The following is a 21,312-nucleotide window of genomic DNA, read 5'->3' on the forward strand; positions in this document are numbered from 1 at the left end:
GCCAAAAAAAGCATTATAGAGAAGAAAAACGCATATATAAGTCTCACTGGAGTGTGAAAAGCGGTTGCAAGTGTGGAAAATAACAAATAATATCACATATACTTATACTCCGGAACGACTTATAAGAGTAAATATAAGTACAAGTTTCACCCCGGCTAAAATATGAAAAAAGGTACGAATTATAGTCCAGATAATACGGTAATCACGCGCTCTGACATTTGACTGTTCGAGTTTATGAGCGACTTTATGAAACTGAAGCTTCTGAAAGACTAAACTTATGACAAAAACTGCCAGATCAAAATAGTTATTTACCTTTTTTTAGACTATGGACTGAACATAAAGTTTTTCTTAATTTGTCCCTATTATTATTATTATTATTATTATTATTATTATTATTATTATTATTATTATTATTATTATTATTATTATTATTATTATTATTATTATTATTATTATTATTATTATTATTATTATTATTATTATTATTATTATTATTATTATTATTATTATTATTATTATTATTATTATTATTATTATTATTATTATTATTATTATTATTATTATTATTATTATTATTATTATTATTATTATTATTATTATTATTATTATTATTATTATTATTATTATTATTATTATTATTATTATTATTATTATTATTATTATTATTATTATTATTATTATTATTATTATTATTATTATTATTATTATTTTTGGTTCTTATGATGTGACTCGAATAATCCCGATTAACGTTCTAATAAATAAATAACTCTATAGTGAAATGTTGAAGCCAAAGGGACTGAACCTGGACTAAAACTAAACTCGACTTTGACAGTAATTTATTTTGTGGAAATATTTGGATTTTTCACATTTATTTACAATTTCTCCAACTGTTTAAAAAAAAAAAAAAAAAAAAGTTTGCAAAAAGTGGAGGCAAAATGAATAAAACACGACACATTTTCTACTATTAATCTAAATGCTCTGGTTTTAAGTCTTTAAAAATCGAAATGCTCTGTTTTTAAATCATAAAAACAAAAAAAGAAGTAAATGTTTTGAATTTCCGCGGTAGAAAATGTAGCAAATGTACTTAAGATTCATAAAATGTAACGATATTAAAGCGTAAAAGATTTCAAATTAAAATATTCCCATTAAATGAATTGTAAAATACCTTTTGTAAATCACACGGATGTGGCAGTGTTTTTGATTTGCCCAAAACACTTTGATTTTTTAATTTTTTTTCCGTTTTAATTCATTTCCATTTGGTGTTTTCCTCGTTCAGGACTTCATAATGTTTCTTCATAAATCTAACTTCTTCGTCTGTTCCTGATGCGACTCGACACGTTTCACTCTTTGACCTTTAGAAAGACTTAATAAAACCTGGATCTTGTCTCCACTCGACTCTTTTAATCTTCATTTACATCCAGAACATTCCCAGACGTTTCCTTCAGGCTCTCGCACATATTTGCACTTCATGTACAGAGTTCACAGTCGGAACATTATGACTTTAATGCAGTTCAAAACAAAATAATCCACATGTTTTTGGGGTAAAAGCTTAAAACGAAACATCTCTCTATTATCCACATGTTCTTTTATTTCAGTTTTCTCTCAAATGTTAATGTTCTTAAACTAAATTTCAAACTGAATTTTCATTTTAAAACACTTTGTGAAATCTAATTGTCAAAGTTCAGTTTAAGTATTTTAGAGATGTGTTTTTACTGGTTTAAACCTGGATTCACTTCATTTAATGTGTAATAAAGTTAAAGTGCCCATGACAGGCTTTTACAATGTTCTAATGTTGACTTTATTTAATGTATTTATACCTGTTGTACATGTAGATTATAGTTTTACACAAATCGAGCAGGTATTTGTGGAGAAAACGTTGAAAAATCTGTAGAAAATAACAGGTGAAAATAACAGGAAGTGACATCACACCAGGGACACTCATTCCAGTCAAAGTTTATGCATAAATTACATAAAGAAACAACTTTTTGGACTCTAAACATCAATTCAACAAAATAAAGTCACTCTCATATATTTTTAAACATTGTGACATTAGATGAGTTTTGGCCCAGTGTTTTCTGGGTAATTTCTTACTGTGATGTCGTCGATTACAAACAGTAAGTAAAATTATAAACCATAAAAATTTGCTATTCTCTGATGGCGTTTTTTATAATTTTTAGCAAAATTCTAAACACATTTATCTCTACTGCAGTTTAGTTCAATGCGTCGACCTGTAGGGGGCACTTTAGCTTTGAGGAATTTAATTTTAAGTCATTTTGAATCGACACTGATCAGTTTGAGTCTGTGTGAGTCAGAAGAAATATGACTGTTGTGTTAATTTACTTTATTTTTTTATTTAAACATTTTTGATCTTGATATAATTAAACATGAGGAAATATCACTCGGTTTTCTCAAAGATTCACCCAGAACACTCGCGTTATAATGAAGATATGAGGGTTATATGTGACAAAGTGTGAAGGATTCATCTTCGTCATCGTTTTATTGAAGCTCGTTTTGAACACTTGTGCAGAAGATGAAGCTCTTGGTTTGTAGGACTCACTAAGGTGTAAAAAACATTGTAATATTAGTATAAATTATACTTTTTATGTAGATCTGTGCATTTAAATCCTAAAATTGTTTTTTCCCCCGATTAAAAACATGTAGAAGACAAATCTCTTATCTTAATTAACCTGAATTAACCTGAAACAAATGATATTTTCAGTGATGTTTCATACAGCGCTTTCTTCTGAGGCGCGAGTGCAGCCGCCTCCAGGAGAGGGCGCTGTAGCTTCATGAGTCCACGTCGAGGTTGTGAGTTCGAATTAAGAACGTCTTTGAGCTTCAGGTTCACTTCTGTCACCGAAAACAGTTTGAACGCAGCTTTTACTAAACATTCTTTAGATTCAGACTCGTTAACGACCTTAATGTGACTCCACCTCCACATGATGATGTCACGAGGGGGCGGGGCAGGTCATAAACCATCAGCGTGGAGGAAAATGCACTTATTTTTCATCATTATAGTCGTTTGTCGCTCCGTCTAGATTTATTCATTTTTTATTTGCATTTGCTTTTTTTTTTCCAATTCAATAATATACTAAATAAAAACATGACCAGAGCAAATAAAAATAATGGCACAATATGATAATGCATGAATCAAATTGAAGAGGCATGATTTATTTATATTAGAATTTTTTTTTTCCAGTTTAATAATGCAAAAAATAAAGACACGACCAGAGAGTAAATAAAAAAGAATATAATACAAATAATGACAAATCATCATAATAATGGCACAATATGATAAATCATCCCTCTACCAAAAAAGTTTATGCATCATAATTTTTTTCAATTTAATAACTAAATAAAAAAAAAAGACCAGAGCAAATGGATACAATAAATATTAATAAAAATAAGGCATGATTTATTTATGTTTTAGTTTAAAAAAAATAAATTTAATAATGCACAAAATAAAGAAACATGACCAGGGTAAATACAAAAGAATAAAATACAAATGATGACTAATCATAATAATAATAATTACACAATATGATGATGCAAAAAAAAATATTGGAAGACACATGATTCATAAAAATGTTTTTCAATTTAATACACACAATTAAAAAAATACGAGTCCAAAAAAATAAATAAAAATAATGGCACAAAATGATAATACATAAATAAAACTGGAAGAGTTTTAAAAGTGAGGCCAGAGTTCTGTTGTTGTGTATGAGAGTTATGCGAGTGGCCACGCCCGCCTCGCTCTGTCAAAGTGACGGCTCGGCCTTTTGTCCTGCGCCGCCTGAACAAACACCAGCTCAGTGTTTGATTAAACCATCTTGATGTAAAAATGTCCTTTTGTAATGATTTCATGAACTACTCACACTTTTGACCGTTTAACACAAATAATATTCACAGTCGATCCTCAGGTCAGAAGAAATGTGGACTCAATTATAATCGTGACATTTACAGAAGAAAAAAACTAAATGTGCTTTTTTAATCTTGCGGTTTGTGTCAAATTTGTAGTTCAGAAAGTTTGATGTGATAAAGCGGTTCACACATGGAGGAAAGACTATTTAGGATTTTATTGTGTTGGTCGTGATACTTAGAACTGCGAATAATGGTTAAATCTCGATGTTCTCACAATAATCGTTACAATAATATTTGAACGGTCTAAATTAGTGCATTTTAAAATATGAACTGACACAAACTGTTAGCTTGCCGTACTCTTGCTGTGCAGCTCCTGAATTAAAACTCCACCAATGAAACTTACAAAGGAACTAGCTTTACCTGCGTCTCCGTCTTCTTCTGGTTCATCTGATCCTGAGCTCGTGTTTAGAGCGATATTTACAGATATGTTCCATGTTCGTGATGCACTTTTGACCCGTGAGTCATGTCTGGTCAAGAAAGTAATTTCACCGTCAGGTTCTAAACTGCAGAACGCTGTACATCACATGTCCGCGCCCCTCGTGTGTCTTTACGTTTCACCGCGTCTAGAGTCACTTCCTCATGAGACTCATTTATCTGAATATGAGTGTGATTGTGATAAAACACACAGCGTTTTGAAGCTTAAAATATGCGTAAAGCACTGCACGCTTGGACAGTGCTTCCTCTGAAGTCGTCTTCTACAGTGTGAACGCTTGCGCTTCCTGCTAGAGCGCCCCCCGGTGGCCGTTTGCCAGTAAAAATCTATAAGACTCATCGTTATGACTGATGGGTTCACAGCGTGGGGAAAAAGTAGCGGCTTAAAGTCCGAAAACGACAGTAGTAGTTTTTGTATTCATATTATGTAACGCTCTATACTCTCAATATTGTATCAGTGGACTTGATTATTCCTCTTGTACTTTAAGACATTTTAAATACAGTAAAAGGTTGACTAAAGTGTGTTATAGGACATTTTGATTTCATATTACTGCCGTTTTGTTCATAAAAAGGTATTTTTCACTTGTCTCAGTCTAGATCAAGATTGCGATCATCAAATGCGACTGAGATTATTGTTTTACAGTCTTTGTCACGATTAACTGGTCAATTGTTACTTTTTGACCATGAAAATAAATACACACTCTTTGCGCCCCCCCCCCAAAAAAATAGTCACATTGAATAAAGTATGTCCTAGAAATGTTTAACTATCTCATTCACTGTGTATTTTACAGTAATTCAGTTTTTTTATATACTCTGAGATTGAATATTTGTCACTTTTTAAACGTTTCTGAGGCATTTTCACAAACGTCTCTTGTTAGTGACGGAGGAACAGACTTAATGAATGTGGATTGTCTTAAAATAAGTTGGTTTTAAGTGGTATTTGTCTTATTTTGAGGATGTTTTGACTGAAAGGAAGATCGCCAATGGAACGAGCACAAAATACCTCGTTTTACGCTAAATAAACGATAAACAAGCATTTTCCAACTTGTAATTAGAATAAGTACATTTTCTAGATAATTGTCAAAATCATTAATCTATTTAATTTGAGATTGTAGATGTTTCCGGTGCATAACTTCAACCTGCTTTTATCATACTTTACATTTAGCTGTGTCTGAGCTTAACACAAGAGAAGTAAAGGAGGAAAAGTATTAATTGAACAAATGGTCTCATTTAAAACAATCGTAACTTGATCTTAAAATCACATTCACGTTTTAATATTTAAAATGATAAGATTTCAGAGTCTGAAAAATCAAGTGGTTTCAAAATGAATACATAAGATCTACTGTAAAGGGTCATTTTAAGTGAGTTAAAACACAAGATAATGATTTATAAAGACAGTTTTACCGCTGAATACTTCCTAGATTATCAAGTCATTATTAATACCAAAATAAGTTTACATTTAATTAAAGTTTAATCAGTAAATGTCTAAAAATCAATGATCATCTTTTGGTCTTTTTATTCTAAAACTTGTGGTTTGGAGCAGAACTCAGACTTTAGAGGAAGAATTAAAAAAAAAAATTTAACAATTTCATTTTTTTTTTCAGATTCCCCCCCCCAATTAGATCTAATTAATTAAAAGCGTGTGATTGGACATTACGAGGAAAACGTGACCCTTTATTCCCTAATTTTAAAAAAAGTCGTTTTATCGCGTTTAATCATTACATTTTCCTTTTATTCTAAAACATGTGGTGTGGAGCATAATTCGGACTTCAGAAGAATTTTGACAATTTTTAATGTTGAACATAGACATAAAACGGCAATAAAAGAATCTGTTTAAGAAATACATTTGAAAGTGGGTTATTTGTTTTCAATTAGATACAAATTTAATAAAAGTGTGGGATTGAACGATGCGAGGAAAACGTGACCCTTTTATTTCCTCGTCAACCAAAAAAATCCAAATTTTGTGTTGATTTTTCATGCATTTTCTTTTATTGGGTTAGAGTTTGGAGCAGAACTCGGATTTGAGAAGAATTTTGACATTTTTTAGTGTTGAACATCAAAAGATTTTAATTTGTTGTCATTTTATGTCTAAGAAATACATTTTAGATTTCTTTTTTTAAATCTGCTTTGAATTATAATAAAGTGTGGGATTGAACGATACGAGGAAAACGTGACCCTTTTATTTCCTCGTCAACCACAAAAAATCCAAATTCTGTGTTCTCGTTTTTCTTCCAAACTACAACACAAAACGCACGTCCTGAGACTAAACGCAAAGCGGCTTGATGTTCTGCTGGTGTGTTCAGGGGAAGAAGCTGAGTATGTCGGAGATGGACCTGAGGTCGAAGCCCAAACGTTTCCCCACGTTTTCTCTGGGCCTGAGGAGGAAGAAGAGGAAGGACGACGGCGGCGTTCTGTCCAAGAGCGTCTACGGCATCGACCGCTCGGGAATCGAACCGCCGCACGAGGTAACGCCTTCATGAGGAATCTGATCTGCAAACCGTTTACTGCCCAGAATGTTCAGGATCGAGACGTTTCAGGATTTAGTGAGAGAAAGACTTTTCGGTCACTTAATGTATTTTTAACTGTTCTTTATTAACCTCATGAAATTGGGCACTCCTGACTTTTTCTTGATTCATTCCCGTTTGTGAAGCTGCTGGACATTGTAAACGTGAAACTAAAGCGGTAAAAACCCTCTTATGTCCAGTCAAAGCAAACGGACTCGCTTAGTTTTCTAAATCCACAAATAAATGAAAAAATAGCCACAAATTCACAAATGAAATCGGCGTTTTCCACTTGAACATTCATTTTTCCCCTGCATAAGTCCATAAACATATTTTTTGGTTAAATTAGCTTCAGAGGAACTGTCAAAACAACAAATATAATTGGCCAAACGAGTCAGTCAGACCAGACTCCAGCTTTACTTTTGATATTTAGTAAAGAAAAATCTGAACAGTTTTCAAACTCTGATGTTGCTCTGAGCAGATCTATAATCGGAGTAAATCGGAATCAAACCACAGCTTCACTAAATAAAGTCTAAAGTCTAAAGTCTAAGATGTACAACTACAGTAGGTGGCGGTAATGTACCGTATTTTCCGCACTATAAGGCGCACCTGATTATAAGGCGCCCGCATTAAGCGAAACAAAACGTGTACCACACAAAATCGCTTCTAGGTCAGTAAGCACAACCAGAATTAATCCATATATAAGGCGCAGTGGATTATAAGGCGCACTGTTGTTTTTTTTTGAGAAAATTAAAGGCTTTTAAGTGCGCCTTATAGTGCGGAAAATACGGTAACACTTGGATACCATTCGCCATAAAACGCCAAAGAAGAAAACTACAGCGTCTCGGCTTCACAAAGAGTCCAGACGTTTGTGCGTTTATTTGTTCAGGTTCAGTAACGTTTTCAGTTTGAATCGAGGCTCATTTTAGTCGAGCGTTTTAGGACTATTACGCTTTTCAAAGACGCAGCGTGGAACCTTTCTGCTGAGGTCCCCTCGTCTCCGTGAAGAGGTTTGCTTTGCCTTGAATAATCCACATTAAGGCATCGTAAAGAATCAGTTTTATTACCATTGTCTGTGAAGGAAAGGCCGCCGGGCCAAGTTACAGGTCAGATCTGTGGAAAGGTGAGCCCACTCTAAAACCAAGGGGTTCTGTTTTTCCCCTGTTTTTCAAGGCAGCTGTAATTTGATAAATGCAGGATGGATAAGTTTAATGTCCTTCTGTGGAATCTCCATGGAGACGAGCAGGTAGCAGTCATGTTTCCATAGCGACGAGTCTAAACGAATGTGTCTCCATCTTGTTCCAGACTTGCTCAGACCTCAGTCAAATGCGTCTGGCCCAAAGCGACACCAAACCCATGAGCATGTCCCAACCGGAACTGGACACGAGCGAGATCTTCGACATCCCGTCCCCGCCTCCCGTCGCCGTGAAAAAACCAGACTTCCTGCTCCCGGGCCAATCGAAAGCCCCGGTCACCGTCCACACTCAACCGGCCAAAACGCAGCCCGGCAACGTCCGAAATGACATCGGAAATCCAACCGCGGAAACGCCCAAAGCTCCTAACGCAACAGTCCCGGAGTTAAGTAACATCCGGAATCCAACCGCGGAAACGCCAAAAGTTCCCATAGCAACCATCCCAGCGTTACAACTGTACGATGACGAGATGAAGGCGGGTTTTGAGCAAGCGAACGCAAATGTATTGTCTTACAAAGAAGCCACTGTGGCCTCGAGCAAAGTGAGAAAGGCACTGTCCAACGTCACGGCGCCGACGTCCAACAGCGCTACGTTCAATGCTAGCGACGTCCAAGTGCCCAATGCTAAAGCTGAGATGCTAATCGGCCAAACGGCTCAACCGGAGATTGACACAACCGGATCCAAAATGACTGTTGCAGAACCTTCAGTCAGTACTACAACTATAAAAGCACCTTCAGTCAGTACTACACCTATAAAAGAACCTTCAGTCAGTACTTCAACTGTAAAAGAACCTTCAGTCAGTACTTCAACTGTAAAAGAACCTTCAGTCAGTACTACAACTGTAAAAGCACCTTCAGTCAGTACTACAGCTATAAAAGAACCTTCAGTCAGTACTACAGCTATAAAAGAACCTTCAGTCAGTACTACAACTGTAAAAGAACCTTCACTCGGTACTACAAAAAACGTAAAAAAACCTTCAGTCAGTACTACAACAACCGTAAAAGAACCTTCAGTCAGTACTGCAACAACCGTAAAGGAACCTTCAGTCAGTACTGCAACAACCGTAAAGGAACCTTCAGTCAGTACTGCAACAACCGTAAAGGAACCTTCAGTCAGTATTGCAACAACCGTAAAGGAACCTTCAGTCAGTACTGCAACAACCGTAAAGGAACCTACTACCGATACCAGTTCTGCATTAAACCCCAAAATGGCTACTTCCAATTTGGACAAGCATATCTACTCATCTGGCGTAGTTGGCGACACGGCTAGCGCAACCAAAGCGGCTAAAGCGTACGCAAACATCGCCGATACGCCTATGATGTCCAGCACGTCGAACTCCGACCCAATTGCCATGAGTCCAAAAGTCCCCCAAAATCACGGCAACGTTTTAAAAACCTTGTCGAGTCGGTACAACTTAGTCGACCAAGATAAAATGTTCAGAACTCTGTCTGACTCGCTCTTGCCCGACACCTTCAGCCAAGGCGCCGTCGTCCCGTCACTTACACCAGCTGAATTCGCCGAGCACGAAAGAGTCGAAACAATATCGAAAACCGTTCTGCTCAAGCGTTATGACGAAAGTGAAATAATCAGCCCTCCGTTGTCTACTTCCTCCCCGGGAAAAATTGACGATAGCTTGAGTTCGTTCAGTAGCGCCACTGAATTCCTTACAACGCAAACTGAACCAAAATCGCCGACTAAAACGGTGTACATCCGCACCACCTACGACGCAACTTCAACGGACGACGCCAAACCTTTGACGCAAGAGGGCAAGTTCGCGTATTCAGAGTTCAAAAGGGAAGCGGCCTATGATACGGGGATAACGACGGCATCCTCTGTGGTGGAGGACCCTCCTCTGCGCCGCTACGCGCCCTCCCAGGAGACGAGTGCTCAAGTTTCAACAGACTCTAAAAGAAAAGTGGTGTTTGTCAGAGAGTCAGTCGCAAACGAGGGCGCCGGCAGCAGCAGCAGAGATTCCGGCTGTCCCACTCCGCCTCCCGTCACGGAAAGAATGTCAACAACCATCAGAAGCGACGAGACCGTAGTGTCGTCCATCACCTCAACTAACTCGCACGAGGGGATCAGCAGCCCGGCCTATTTGAGCGTCTGCTCGGACGACGGCAGCGCGACTGAGGTCTACTACAGCGCCGAGGAGGACAACCTGGACGATTTGTTCACGATCGAAGCGACGGTCATCGACACGTTGAGGGAGACGAGCTCTTCGGAGGATCCCATGGCGAACAGGACCCTAGTTTCGACGGAGGACGGCAGCCTGGGCGCGAAGGATGCCAAAAACGAAGGATGCCGACTGCCTAAACCGGTTGATGCGCGAGATGGAAACGGTATGTTGGCTGCGATGCAAGTGATGAAAGACAGGAATGAGAGGGAGGAGGAGGTTGTTCTCGCCACGCCGGTCGAGCAGGTGAAGGAATTTTACGAGGCTATTACACCCTCGACAGGAGAGAGTGTGCGAAAGGAGGGGCCAGGGATATCCCAAGGCAAAGTGAACGATGCCGGCTCCGCGCAAGACGCTGAGATTGCAGAAAACTTGCGCACGGGCGATGTCACTGCGTCCGACTCGCGACCAAGTCCAAGCACAATCGACAAAAGGCAAATCACGCCCGGGTCTGATGCAGTGGCGGAACGGGTTTTAACGGGTGGACATGATAAAGAAGGTATGCTCGAGGAGATATCGGATGGCAAAGGAAACAATAGAGCTGCGGTGAGCAGCGCAGGAGCGGATTGGGTTACGGGAGGTGCAGGGAGGAGCCCGGAGACGCAGGTGGCGAGTGCGGCGACGCAGGGCCACAGAAGCTACACCAGGGTTGTACAAGTGAGAGAGGAAAGGAACCAGGAGCCAGACCAGGGACTGAACCAGGGACTGAACCAGGGGCCGAACCAGGGGCCGGACCAGGGGCCGGACCAGGGGCCGGACCAGGGGCCGGACCAGGGGCCGGACCAGGGGCCGGACCAGGGGCCGGACCAGGCGCAGAACCAGGAGCCAGGCGAAGGGTTGGACCAGGTCGACACGGATCTGAGGCAGCGGTGAGTGTGAAACCTTTTGTGTGCTGCATTTGTAGATGAATATCTCGAATGTTTTGGAGTTTCCTTCATAATGATAGTCCTACAATATTACGTGACAGTAGAAAGTGTTAAAACAAGTCTTTAAACGTATTTGTTGAGGTTTAAATGTCAGACAAATGTGAAATGTCTGTAAAAATTTTTTTTATACCTTAGCTCTAAACTCGATATTCAAATTTTGCAAAACAACTGTCACAACATTTTAACTAACGGCTTGGCAGAACTTGTACTTGAATCTGAACAGTACATGTAACTTTGTGCCATGTTTGAAATGGATGTATTTATTACATTTGCTTCTTGAATTTCATCTAAAATGCGTCGCTCGGGGACACAAAAATACAAAAACGTCAGTCAACGTAAAGGGGCCATAACTCTGATTGCACGCTAACAACAAGGTATTTTTTTCCTTTTGTAAAACTAGTACTATAACCTCAACAAAGATTACACAAAATGTCATGTATAAGTCTCAAAAATATGAAGTAACTCTGTTTATCTCAGAAAAACTGCACAGAAGTTCATGTAAAAACAAGTATTTATTATGAAAAGTCCCTTGACACTGTGTTTGAATGTAAAAAATCTGATAAAACTCACAAAACTCTAGCTAAAACATGTCGTCATATACATTTTTAGTGTTACAAATATTACAATAAACCTTAACAATAGTTTCTGAATATCGGCACCTCGACAATTACTTTATAATCTGACTTTTCTTTCAGTCAACTTTCCCGTTATCAAATCAAACCTTCTGAACGATAAAGTTAATGTGACATAAACGACGCACCTTGGATTGAATTGAAAAGACTTAAATTTGCTTCTAAAATCATCACAATTATAATGTTTTTAGTCGTTACGATGATAATTTGACCCGAACAGTCTTGAGTTATAACATCGTAAATGTCAATCATTAGTTATTTACAGATCAGTTTCTGTATTTTAAATGGACAAAACAAACACTTGAACTGACAATAGTTTCACACTATAATTAAATGTGATGAGTTGCTTTTCTTGACCTACTTGTATTATTTATGTCATTACTTGTGTCAGGCAGTTTCCGTGTGCACTGTCACTTTAAAACCTGTTTTAAATTGATAAAAGAAATCAAATAAAAATAAATGAAATGAAAAAAAAAAGAAAATAAATGATTTGAAGTAAAAATTAAGAATATTATATAAACATTTTATAAATAATTTAAAAACATTAAAAATCTATCAAATTAAAAAAACAATAAAAACAATACATTTCATTAATACAATACATACATTTACACACAAAAAATCCACTGGGTCCGTCGAGTCCACTTCAAGTAAACTTTGGCCCAAACGAGGGATGTCACAATGTCAAATTTTAGTGTTACGATTATTGTGGGAAAAAAACCTTGATTTCATGATTATCCATAATTATTACTGTGAAATCTCGTCTGACACATTTTTCTTCAAGTTTGTGACCAGCTTTATGAAACTGAATTTCTGAATGACAAAAAGCTAAGCGTGCGGAGGGGGCCCACAAGCTGAGCGTGCGGGGGGCCCCACAAGCTGAGCGTGCGGGGGGCCCCACAAGCTGAGCGTGCGGGGGGCCCCACAAGCTGAGCGTGCGGGGGGCCCCACAAGCTGAGCGTGCGGGGGGGCCCACAAGCTGAGCGTGCGGGGGAGGCCCAAAAGCTAAGCGTGCGGGGGGGCCACAAGCTAAGCGTGCGGGGGGGCCCACAAGCTAAGCGTGCGGGGGGGCCCACAAGCTAAGCGTGCGGGGGGGGCCCACAAGCTAAGCGTGCGGGGGGGGCCCACAAGCTAAGCGTGCGGGGGGGGGGCCCACAAGCTAAGCGTGCGGGGGGGGGCCCACAAGCTAAGCGTGCGGGGGGGGCCCACAAGCTAAGCGCGGGGCTAAACCTAAGCCTGTTCTTGTTGCTATGAGACTTGTTGCTAACCTCACTTCAGGCATATGTAAAAGTATCTCTGGACAATGACAAACCCGGTGTGAAAGGCTACCCGGTGTGAAAGGCTAACCGGTGTGAAAGGCTACCCGGTGTGAAAGGCTACCCGGTGTGAAAGGCTAACCGGTGTGAAAGGCTAACCGGTGTGAAAGGCTAACCGGTGTGAAAGGCTAACCGGTGTGAAAGGCTAACCGGTGTGAAAGGCTAACCGGTGTGAAAGGCTAACCGGTGTGAAAGGCTAACCGGTGTGAAAGGCTAACCGGTGTGAAAGGCTAACCGGTGTGAAAGGCTAACCGGTGTGAAAGGCTAACCGGTGCTGGCGTTATCTGATCACGCGCACTGTAAAACTGAGCCTGGAGCAGCTTTATTTACAACACAAACCGTGACTAATGTACAGAGTTTATTCATCAAAGAACAAAAAGATGATTCACAAATGTGGAACTCAAACATTCTTTAGGTTTTTATCATTGAATTATTCTGTGCTCGAGCGTAAGTGTAAATAATCAGTCCTTTTGTGTGTTTTATGCATCTTACACCCGTTTATTATTCTCCTCATGACAATATTATGGCAATGGAAATGTGTCAATGTCTTTATTTCTATTTGAAATGTAGTTGTACAAACATTTAAAACTCAAGATGTTTAGCGTTAAAATGTAGTAAATGTTGATGTTAAGAAATTGGTTTGATATGACACATTTTTATAACACCATGACAAAAAAGAAAAATTTCAACAAATGTTTTTTTTCACGTGGTTCTGATGAAGCTGAAAAAGTCCTGATTTTGTGATTTGTTTTTATCGATATTTCAACCAACTATATTTATATTGCACTTTAAAAACAAACTGAACAAAGACACAAATAACATCATTTAAAACGGAGTAAATAAAAATAAACTCTTCAAACTGTAAAAGTACTTTAACTTTAACTTTTACATGGGATGCTTTGTACTTTTACTTCACTACATTTGAGACCAAGTATCTGTACTAAATAAATGTTAATTCCTGTTTTTAGAAGTACTTTTCTTGACCATTTTAGACCATCTGAAGGGTTATTTTCAGTAGTTTGAGTTCAGACTTTGAACAAATCTAAATATTTAAATCAAACCGGCGTGAATTATCAAAAAATCTATTCTACATTTTTTTTTTTTTTACCAGATCATTACTTTTCCCGCTTTAATCCCTTTGAAATACTTTTACATTTGACCCTAAAAGTACATTTTAAAACGGGTACTTTGACATCTCTACTTGAGTCAGGTTATTTCATTTTTAATCGAGAAAAAGTACAGATACATGAGCAAATATTCACTAAGAAAGTAACAAAATGCAGTACTTTCCATTGTGATTTCACTTTTTTGTTTTGTGTGTATATATATATATATATATATATATATATATATATATGAAGATTTTTATTTTTAAAGAACCAAAATATACAAACATGAAAAATCAAACAAAACACGACCAGAGTATGAAAAGCAGACGTAAATCAAAAGACGGCCCACAAATCAATAAACTACCGTATTTTCTGGACTATAAGTCGCACCTTTTTTCATAGTTTTGGCCGAGGTGGGACTTATATATTTATACTCCGGAGCGACTTATATGTGATATTTGTTATTTTCACGTCTCTAAACTACACTGAATACTTTACATCTCTAAACTACACTGAATACTTTACATCTCTAAACTACACTGAATACTTTAGGTCTCTAAACTACACTGAATACTTTACGTCTCTGAACTACACTGAATACTTTGTCTCTAAACTACACTGAATACTTTGTCTCTAAACTACACTGAATACTTTACGTCTCTAAACTACACTGAATACTTTGTCTCCAAACTACACTGAATACTTTACGTCTCTAAACTACACTGAATACTTTTCATGATGTTAACGCACCGTCAGTTCCATCCCACACCACTAGAGGGCAGTCAATGCATGAGACGTCTGACATGAAACGCAGCAAAACAGTTTTTTTTAGTCGTATTAAACTATTAAAAAAAATCAAACCTCTGCATTCCTCTGATGAAATGTCTTTATGTATTTTAAAGAGACATTTTTTAGATGGAGTGTGTGTGTGTGTGTGTGTGTGTGTGTGTGTGTGTGTGTGTGTGTGTGTGTGTGTGTGTGTGTGTGTGTGTGTGTGTGTGTGTGTGTGTGTGTGTGTGTGTGTGTGTGTGTGTGTGTGTGTGTGTGTGTGTGTGTGTGTGTGTGTGTGTGTGTGTGTGTGTGTGTGTGTGTGTGTGTGTGTGTGTGTGTGTGTGTGTGTGTGTGTGTGTGTGTGTGTGTGTGTGTGTGTGTGTGTGTGTGTGTGTGTGTGTGTGTGTGTGTGTGTGTGTGTGTGTGTGTGTGTGTGTGCGCGCATTGTTTTCGCATTATTTCTTTCTTCTCGGGACCAACCCCCCTATTTTTCACAAAAATTAGCACACCTCTAAAAATCGTGCCTCTCTACATTCTGGCTATTTCCTTTTTCTAAAATTAAAAAAATTGGCGCGTCAGCGCCCCCAAATGTACCAAAAATGCATTGAGATGGGAAATGACCCAAAAAAAATATGATTGTAGAATCAAATTTGGCGCAGAGGTAGATGGTGACAAGAGAAGTAAAAAATATTATTACGGCAACGCCGTCGGCCATATTACTTCTAAAATGGCTAATTATAACTTGGGAGTTTTTCCAAACGTCGTACTTTTACGAACTCCTCCCAGGGCGTTGGCCCTAAAAAGCTGAAATTTGGTGAAAATGCTACTGAGGAGTGGGACGTCAAAAGTTATCCAAATTACATTGATACCTGTCACGGTCTCTGTGCGGCGAAGCCGCAAACTTTAGCTAGAATTTCAGAAATCTCCCAAATTTAAAATTTCTGCCGTTTGCGCAGATAAAGTCCAAATTGCGTCAAATTAGAATCAGTTGTTAAACTCTTTGCCCTAAACCTACTTTAAGTGAAATAAATTAATTTGGAGCCACAGCGCCCCCTACAGATTTTATATGGAGGTTAAATATTTAATTTTGTGAAATTATATGAAATTTGACACAACTCAATTTTGGCATCCCCATCAAAAAAGTCAATGAGACCCATGTCATAATTGTTATGGCGTTGCCGTAACGATGACCGAAACCTTCCATGTTATTCCAATGGGGAAATCGCCAGAACATGTTTACATTTTAGACTTTCACAAACTCCTCTTAGGGCGTCAGCCCTATTAACCTGAAATTTGGTGAGACTCATCTTCAGGGGTGGACCATCAAAAGTTATCCACATTTTTATTCTAAGAGTCACGGTGTCTGTGCGGCAAAGCCGCACATTTTGCCAAGAATTCAAAATAGAATTGCTTTTTGATGGTAAAACAAAGGGGAGAAGATGTGACAGCGTCACAGATTCAGCAGTAGATGTAATAAAAGGACAATTGGGGCGTGTTAGCGCCCCCTCTTGCGGCGTGGCGGCGGCGTGGCGAGGGCCGATCTTTGCCGCTTGCGGCTATATTTATGTCTTTGTGTTTGTGCAAAAGGAACGGCAGATTATATTTAAAGCTCGTATAAAGCTCGTTTCTGATGTTTGATGCCTGCAGTAGAGTCACATTTGAAGTCGATCCTCCTGGTGTTTGCTGGGACGTCTGCGCGTGTCCATCAGTTATTTACATACTTGTAAATATTATTTACAAGTATTTACAAGTATAAAATATGTCACGTCATGGTCTGGAGTGAATAATGACGGAGTAAGTGGTCATAAACGATACAACCACTGAAACGTGCTTAAGCGTGTACTAGAAGAGTTCAAATCCAGACTGAATCGTGGGTAAACTGCAGGAACGATAAACCGAATGTGACATAAATCGCTCTAACGTTACATAACTCCACATAAGCGTTTGAACAGGTTCGTGTTGTCGTTTCTATTCGTTTAAAGGCGACGCACACGAGTCGGACCGGATCGTGTTTTTATTCTATGTTTGCGTTATCGTTTTGCCCTTGGGCAAAGCACGTTGTCTGGTTTTCTCCGGGAAAACTGATTTTAATGAGTGAAAAGAGCTGCAGCCAATGAATATTTTAGTAGTGAAGTCGAACGATGATCTCTAACATTGATTTATTACATACATTTTTAAGCAAATCAAAGTTTAAATGCATCGACTGAACACTTCTAGATGGAGAATATTTATTTTTTTTGACATTTTTAAATCAATCCTCAAACAGTTTAACTCTCCGGTTCGGTCCCTGGCGTTTGTATTTTCTGTCAGAGGCTGGTCCATGTTCGGTCCTGACTAAGGATATATGTTCATGTACTATATGCAGTACATGGTTCTTGTAGTCGTCGTTCCAGTTACTCGCGAGTTCAGAATTGAATTAAAACATAAATATCACAGCATGTTCTCATATCAGAGCAGCTCCTCTGTAGAAGGACACAGTGTATTCGTTTTCATATCCGCTTCATTTGCATAAAGTGTGTGTTCTACCTGTTGAATCAGATCCTGAGCCCTGCAGCGAGGCACAGGACGACGTTTAAAACTCTTGAAACAGGTTCAAACGCATTAGTTCATGTCAGACAAATGGTATATGTCTCTAAAATAAATCACAAAAGAGCAGAAATATCACCTTACTTGTTACTTTATCTATATATATTTTTTGTCTTTCATTTTTTGAACATTTATACAATAAAAACAAGAAACTGGACCAGAGAGCGAGACAAACAATACAAATAAATGATTTGAGGTGGTGGTTATAATGATCGAAAAATAATGACTATAGCCGCAAGCGGCAATGATCGGCCCTCGCCACGCCGCCGCTGCAAGAGGAGGGGGCACTAATGTTAATTGGGCTAATGCCATTGGAGGAGTTCGTAAAAGTATTAAGTATAAGCATGTTCACATTTCAGAGATCTGGCGATTTCCCCATTGGAATAACATGGGAGGTTGAAATGAGACCCATGTCATAATTGTTACGACATGGGTCTCACTGACTTTGTTTCCGTGTTGGCGCGATGTTTCCGTGTTGGCGCGATGTTTCCGTGTTGGCGCGATGTTTCCGTGTTGGCGCGATGTTTCCGTGTTGCCGCGATGTTTCCGTGTTGCCGCGATGTTTCCGTGTTGCCGCGATGTTTCCGTGTTGGCGCGATGTTTCCGTGTTGGCGCGATGTTTCCGTGTTGGCGCGATGTTTCCGTGTTGGCGCGATGTTTCCGTGTTGGCGCGATGTTTCCGTGTTGGCGCGATGTTTCCGTGTTGGCGCGATGTTTCCGTGTTGGCGCGATGTTTCCGTGTTGGCGTGATGTTTCCGTGTTGGCGCGATGTTTCCGTGTTGCCGCGATGTTTCCGTGTTGGCGCGATGTTTCCGTGTTGGCGCGATGTTTCCGTGTTGGCGCGATGTTTCCGTGTTGGCGCGATGTTTCCGTGTTGGCGCGATGTTTCCGTGTTGGCGCGATGTTTCCGTGTTGGCGCGATGTTTCCGTGTTGGCGCGATGTTTCCGTGTTGGCGCGATGTTTCCGTGTTGGCGCGATGTTTCCGTGTTGGCGCGATGTTTCCGTGTTGGCGCGATGTTTCCGTGTTGGCGCGATGTTTCCGTGTTGGCGCGATGTTTCCGTGTTGGCGCGAGGTTTCCGTGTTGGCGTGGAACTTATCGGCGCATGAGTGACAGTTGAGATGATTAACAATACACGACTTTGTTGTTTTTAACTTCACCTTCCGTTTTGGCAATGATGGTATTTATTCTAGATGAGACATGAGATGATACGCGGATATAATCCACTTAAAATCTTAATAACCAAAGTAACTTGATATAAATACTCAAGTTTCTGAAATGTAGTATTTGTTTGTTAATTGACATTTTTACTTGTAATTGAGGTAAATCTAGTCGTTTCACTTCTGTAGCAGCGTCTTTTTGCACCTGAAAACACAAACGTCTCAACATCGTCCGCTCTGATTGGCCAGAGCTCAGAATATGTGGCTTGTGCTTTAAAGTGTCAGAATATGAACGGTTTTATTGCCATTGGGGTTGAAAACGTCAACAAACTGAGAACTTGCTTCGGCTGTGAGGTTCAACATGACATGAAACGATGAATAATAGCAGTAAAAAGTATACACTATGCTAAAATAACATATTATTTAAAGTGACAGATGTTGTAAAGTGTTCAAATGAGTCCAAAATGACTTAATGTAACGGTTTAACACTGAATTAAGTCAAGTTTTGTCTAAGATGTGACTAAACTTTGGCACAAATCTGTCAGCTGTCCTTGTGTAAAAGTACAGTTACATGGTCTAGAATGTACTTAATTACATGTTTAGTACTCTCTTTTTCCACCACTGTTTTCATCTTCATCAGCTTCCAGTGCATTTAACACAAATACATGAATACATTTCCACTTTTTTCAAACACGTGTAAACGTCATTCAAATGTGTCGTTTCATTGGTCTTTTCCGTTTGGTGTTTTCCAGGTCGCTCGCCGCCTCGCGCACGCTGCCCACCGCCCCGGCGCCCGCCGTCGCGCCCGCCGTCGCCATGAGCTCGAGCTACAGCAGCCTGAGCACCACGCTGTCCGCCAGGACCGGGCCGGCGCCCCAGAGCGCCGCCGCCGCCGCCAAGTACAGGGTCCGAAAGGTCTCGCTCGTGTCCGGGGGCAACGGGGCCACCGACCAAAACAAACCCACAACCGCCGTGACGTCAAATGGCATAGACTCTGATTACACATGGAAGAGTAGATTCGACGGAGCTTATCAATTCAAGCCTTTATCTAGTACTTTAGACGTGCCCGACTACACACTCTCTACTACTACTTCTACTATTACTAGTACTTCTGACTCGACAGCTTCTGCTACTGCAAACGCTTCAGCCGCTTCTACTTTCCCAGAGGCTACAGATTACAACAAAAGCATTTCCTTCACCAGCAGCTCCTTTCGCCGAGCGCTGACTGACGGGGCGGGCGGGGCAGGTGCGGGGAGCAGGCGTGTCCCGGCAGAGGAGGAGGTGGAGGAAAAGGCGGCGCCCTCCAGCCTCGCACCTGCCTTCGAGAGGAGCGGGGGAGCGCGAGACGGGCCAGACGCGAGCCGCTACTCGTCAGAGCAGGAGGACGCGGCGTTCAGCGGGGTGTTCAAGGCCACGCTAGTGGATTTGGAGCCGGACTCGCCGGTCGCAACCCGAGAAGGCGAGCCGCTCCCGCTCTCGCCGCCCTCGCCGCCCGGCTCCCCCGAGGGAGAGTCGCCGAGCCAGTTCGACATGGACAGCCTGGTGGACACGCTGAAGAACATGGGCCCGGCGTCCATGAGGATGAGGAGCCTGTCGGCCAGGGGGGTGCCGTCTGGGCTCCTGTCCTCGCTGCCCCCGATCGTGGAGGACCCGCCCGGTCTCGCCAGCAACAGGACGACGACGGACGGAGCCAACGGGAACTTGTACACCCTGCCGCCGGACATCGGGCTGAAGAAGAGCAGCCTGAGGGACATGATGTCGCCGCTGGAACTCCTCAAACTGAAGACGCTACAGGTACGACAAGTGTGCTTCTGTCCCGGCTGATGATCGCTATGGAAACGGTTAATTATAGACGAGTCGGTGCAGTTTGCTTTTGTTAAACATTAGAGTCTCCTCCTGAACTGGCTCATTCATATTTTATTGCTTGGTGTAAATGATGATCTGTTTTTTTGTCTTTATTGTTGCTTTAATGTCTGTTTAATAGTTCTACTTTAGTACTTGTATTTATTTCAATATGTCAATAATAGTAATTAGCATTAGTTGGAAAGAACATTTTGAGCAATTTATCTTTTCCTTAAGAGTCATTGATGAAAATTGTTAAATTCAAATTGTGAAAAGTGAATTTTATCATAAGTTTACGAACAAAAGCTCTACAAAATGTGCTGCAATATATTATAGTGATGCATTTTTTACCAGACAGATATTGAGATTGTAGTGAAATATGACTGTGTAGTTGTGTAATATGCGTGGTGTTGTGGAAGAGTTTGCATTTTTGGGGAGTTTTAACGTGTAAAACTGTAAAAACGCTTTGATGTTGTTGACCAAACTAGAAGCTAAATAGTTTTCGAAAGACTCCAAAGAATGATCAAAGGTTCTGTGTTTAAAGGACCCAAAAACTGTCAAGAGTTACATTCTTCAAAAACATGAAAATTAGAGCCTTTTCTGAAGAGATTTTCTGAAAAATTTGAAATATCCAACTGTCCAAATGCTGAACCGGATATTTATTAGTGACAAGACGATGTCCACAATGACAACTGTTTACAACACTGCAGACTAAAGGTGCACTATGCAACTTTATCATGATGATCATAA

The 21,312-nt window shown here is 40.0% G+C and overlaps 1 protein-coding gene across 1 annotated transcript in view; it reads left to right on the forward strand.

Annotated features, from left to right (window-relative positions):
- crybg2 (crystallin beta-gamma domain containing 2) overlaps positions 1-21,312 on the forward strand; it is a 69,200-nt gene that overhangs the window by 18,597 nt on the left and 29,291 nt on the right. Inside the window, exons 3-6 of the mRNA XM_072447248.1 lie at positions 6,657-6,818; positions 8,160-9,030; positions 9,301-11,089; positions 19,473-20,514. Of these exons, the coding sequence (XP_072303349.1) occupies positions 6,657-6,818; positions 8,160-9,030; positions 9,301-11,089; positions 19,473-20,514 (3,864 nt within the window). The remainder of the gene's footprint in view (positions 1-6,656; positions 6,819-8,159; positions 9,031-9,300; positions 11,090-19,472; positions 20,515-21,312) is intronic.

The sequence above is a fragment of the Eucyclogobius newberryi genome, unplaced genomic scaffold (assembly GCF_026437365.1).
Source record: "Eucyclogobius newberryi isolate DKJ021-1_F unplaced genomic scaffold, fEucNew1.0.hap1 SCAF_16, whole genome shotgun sequence".
In the NCBI taxonomy this organism is placed as follows: domain Eukaryota; kingdom Metazoa; phylum Chordata; class Actinopteri; order Gobiiformes; family Gobiidae; genus Eucyclogobius; species Eucyclogobius newberryi.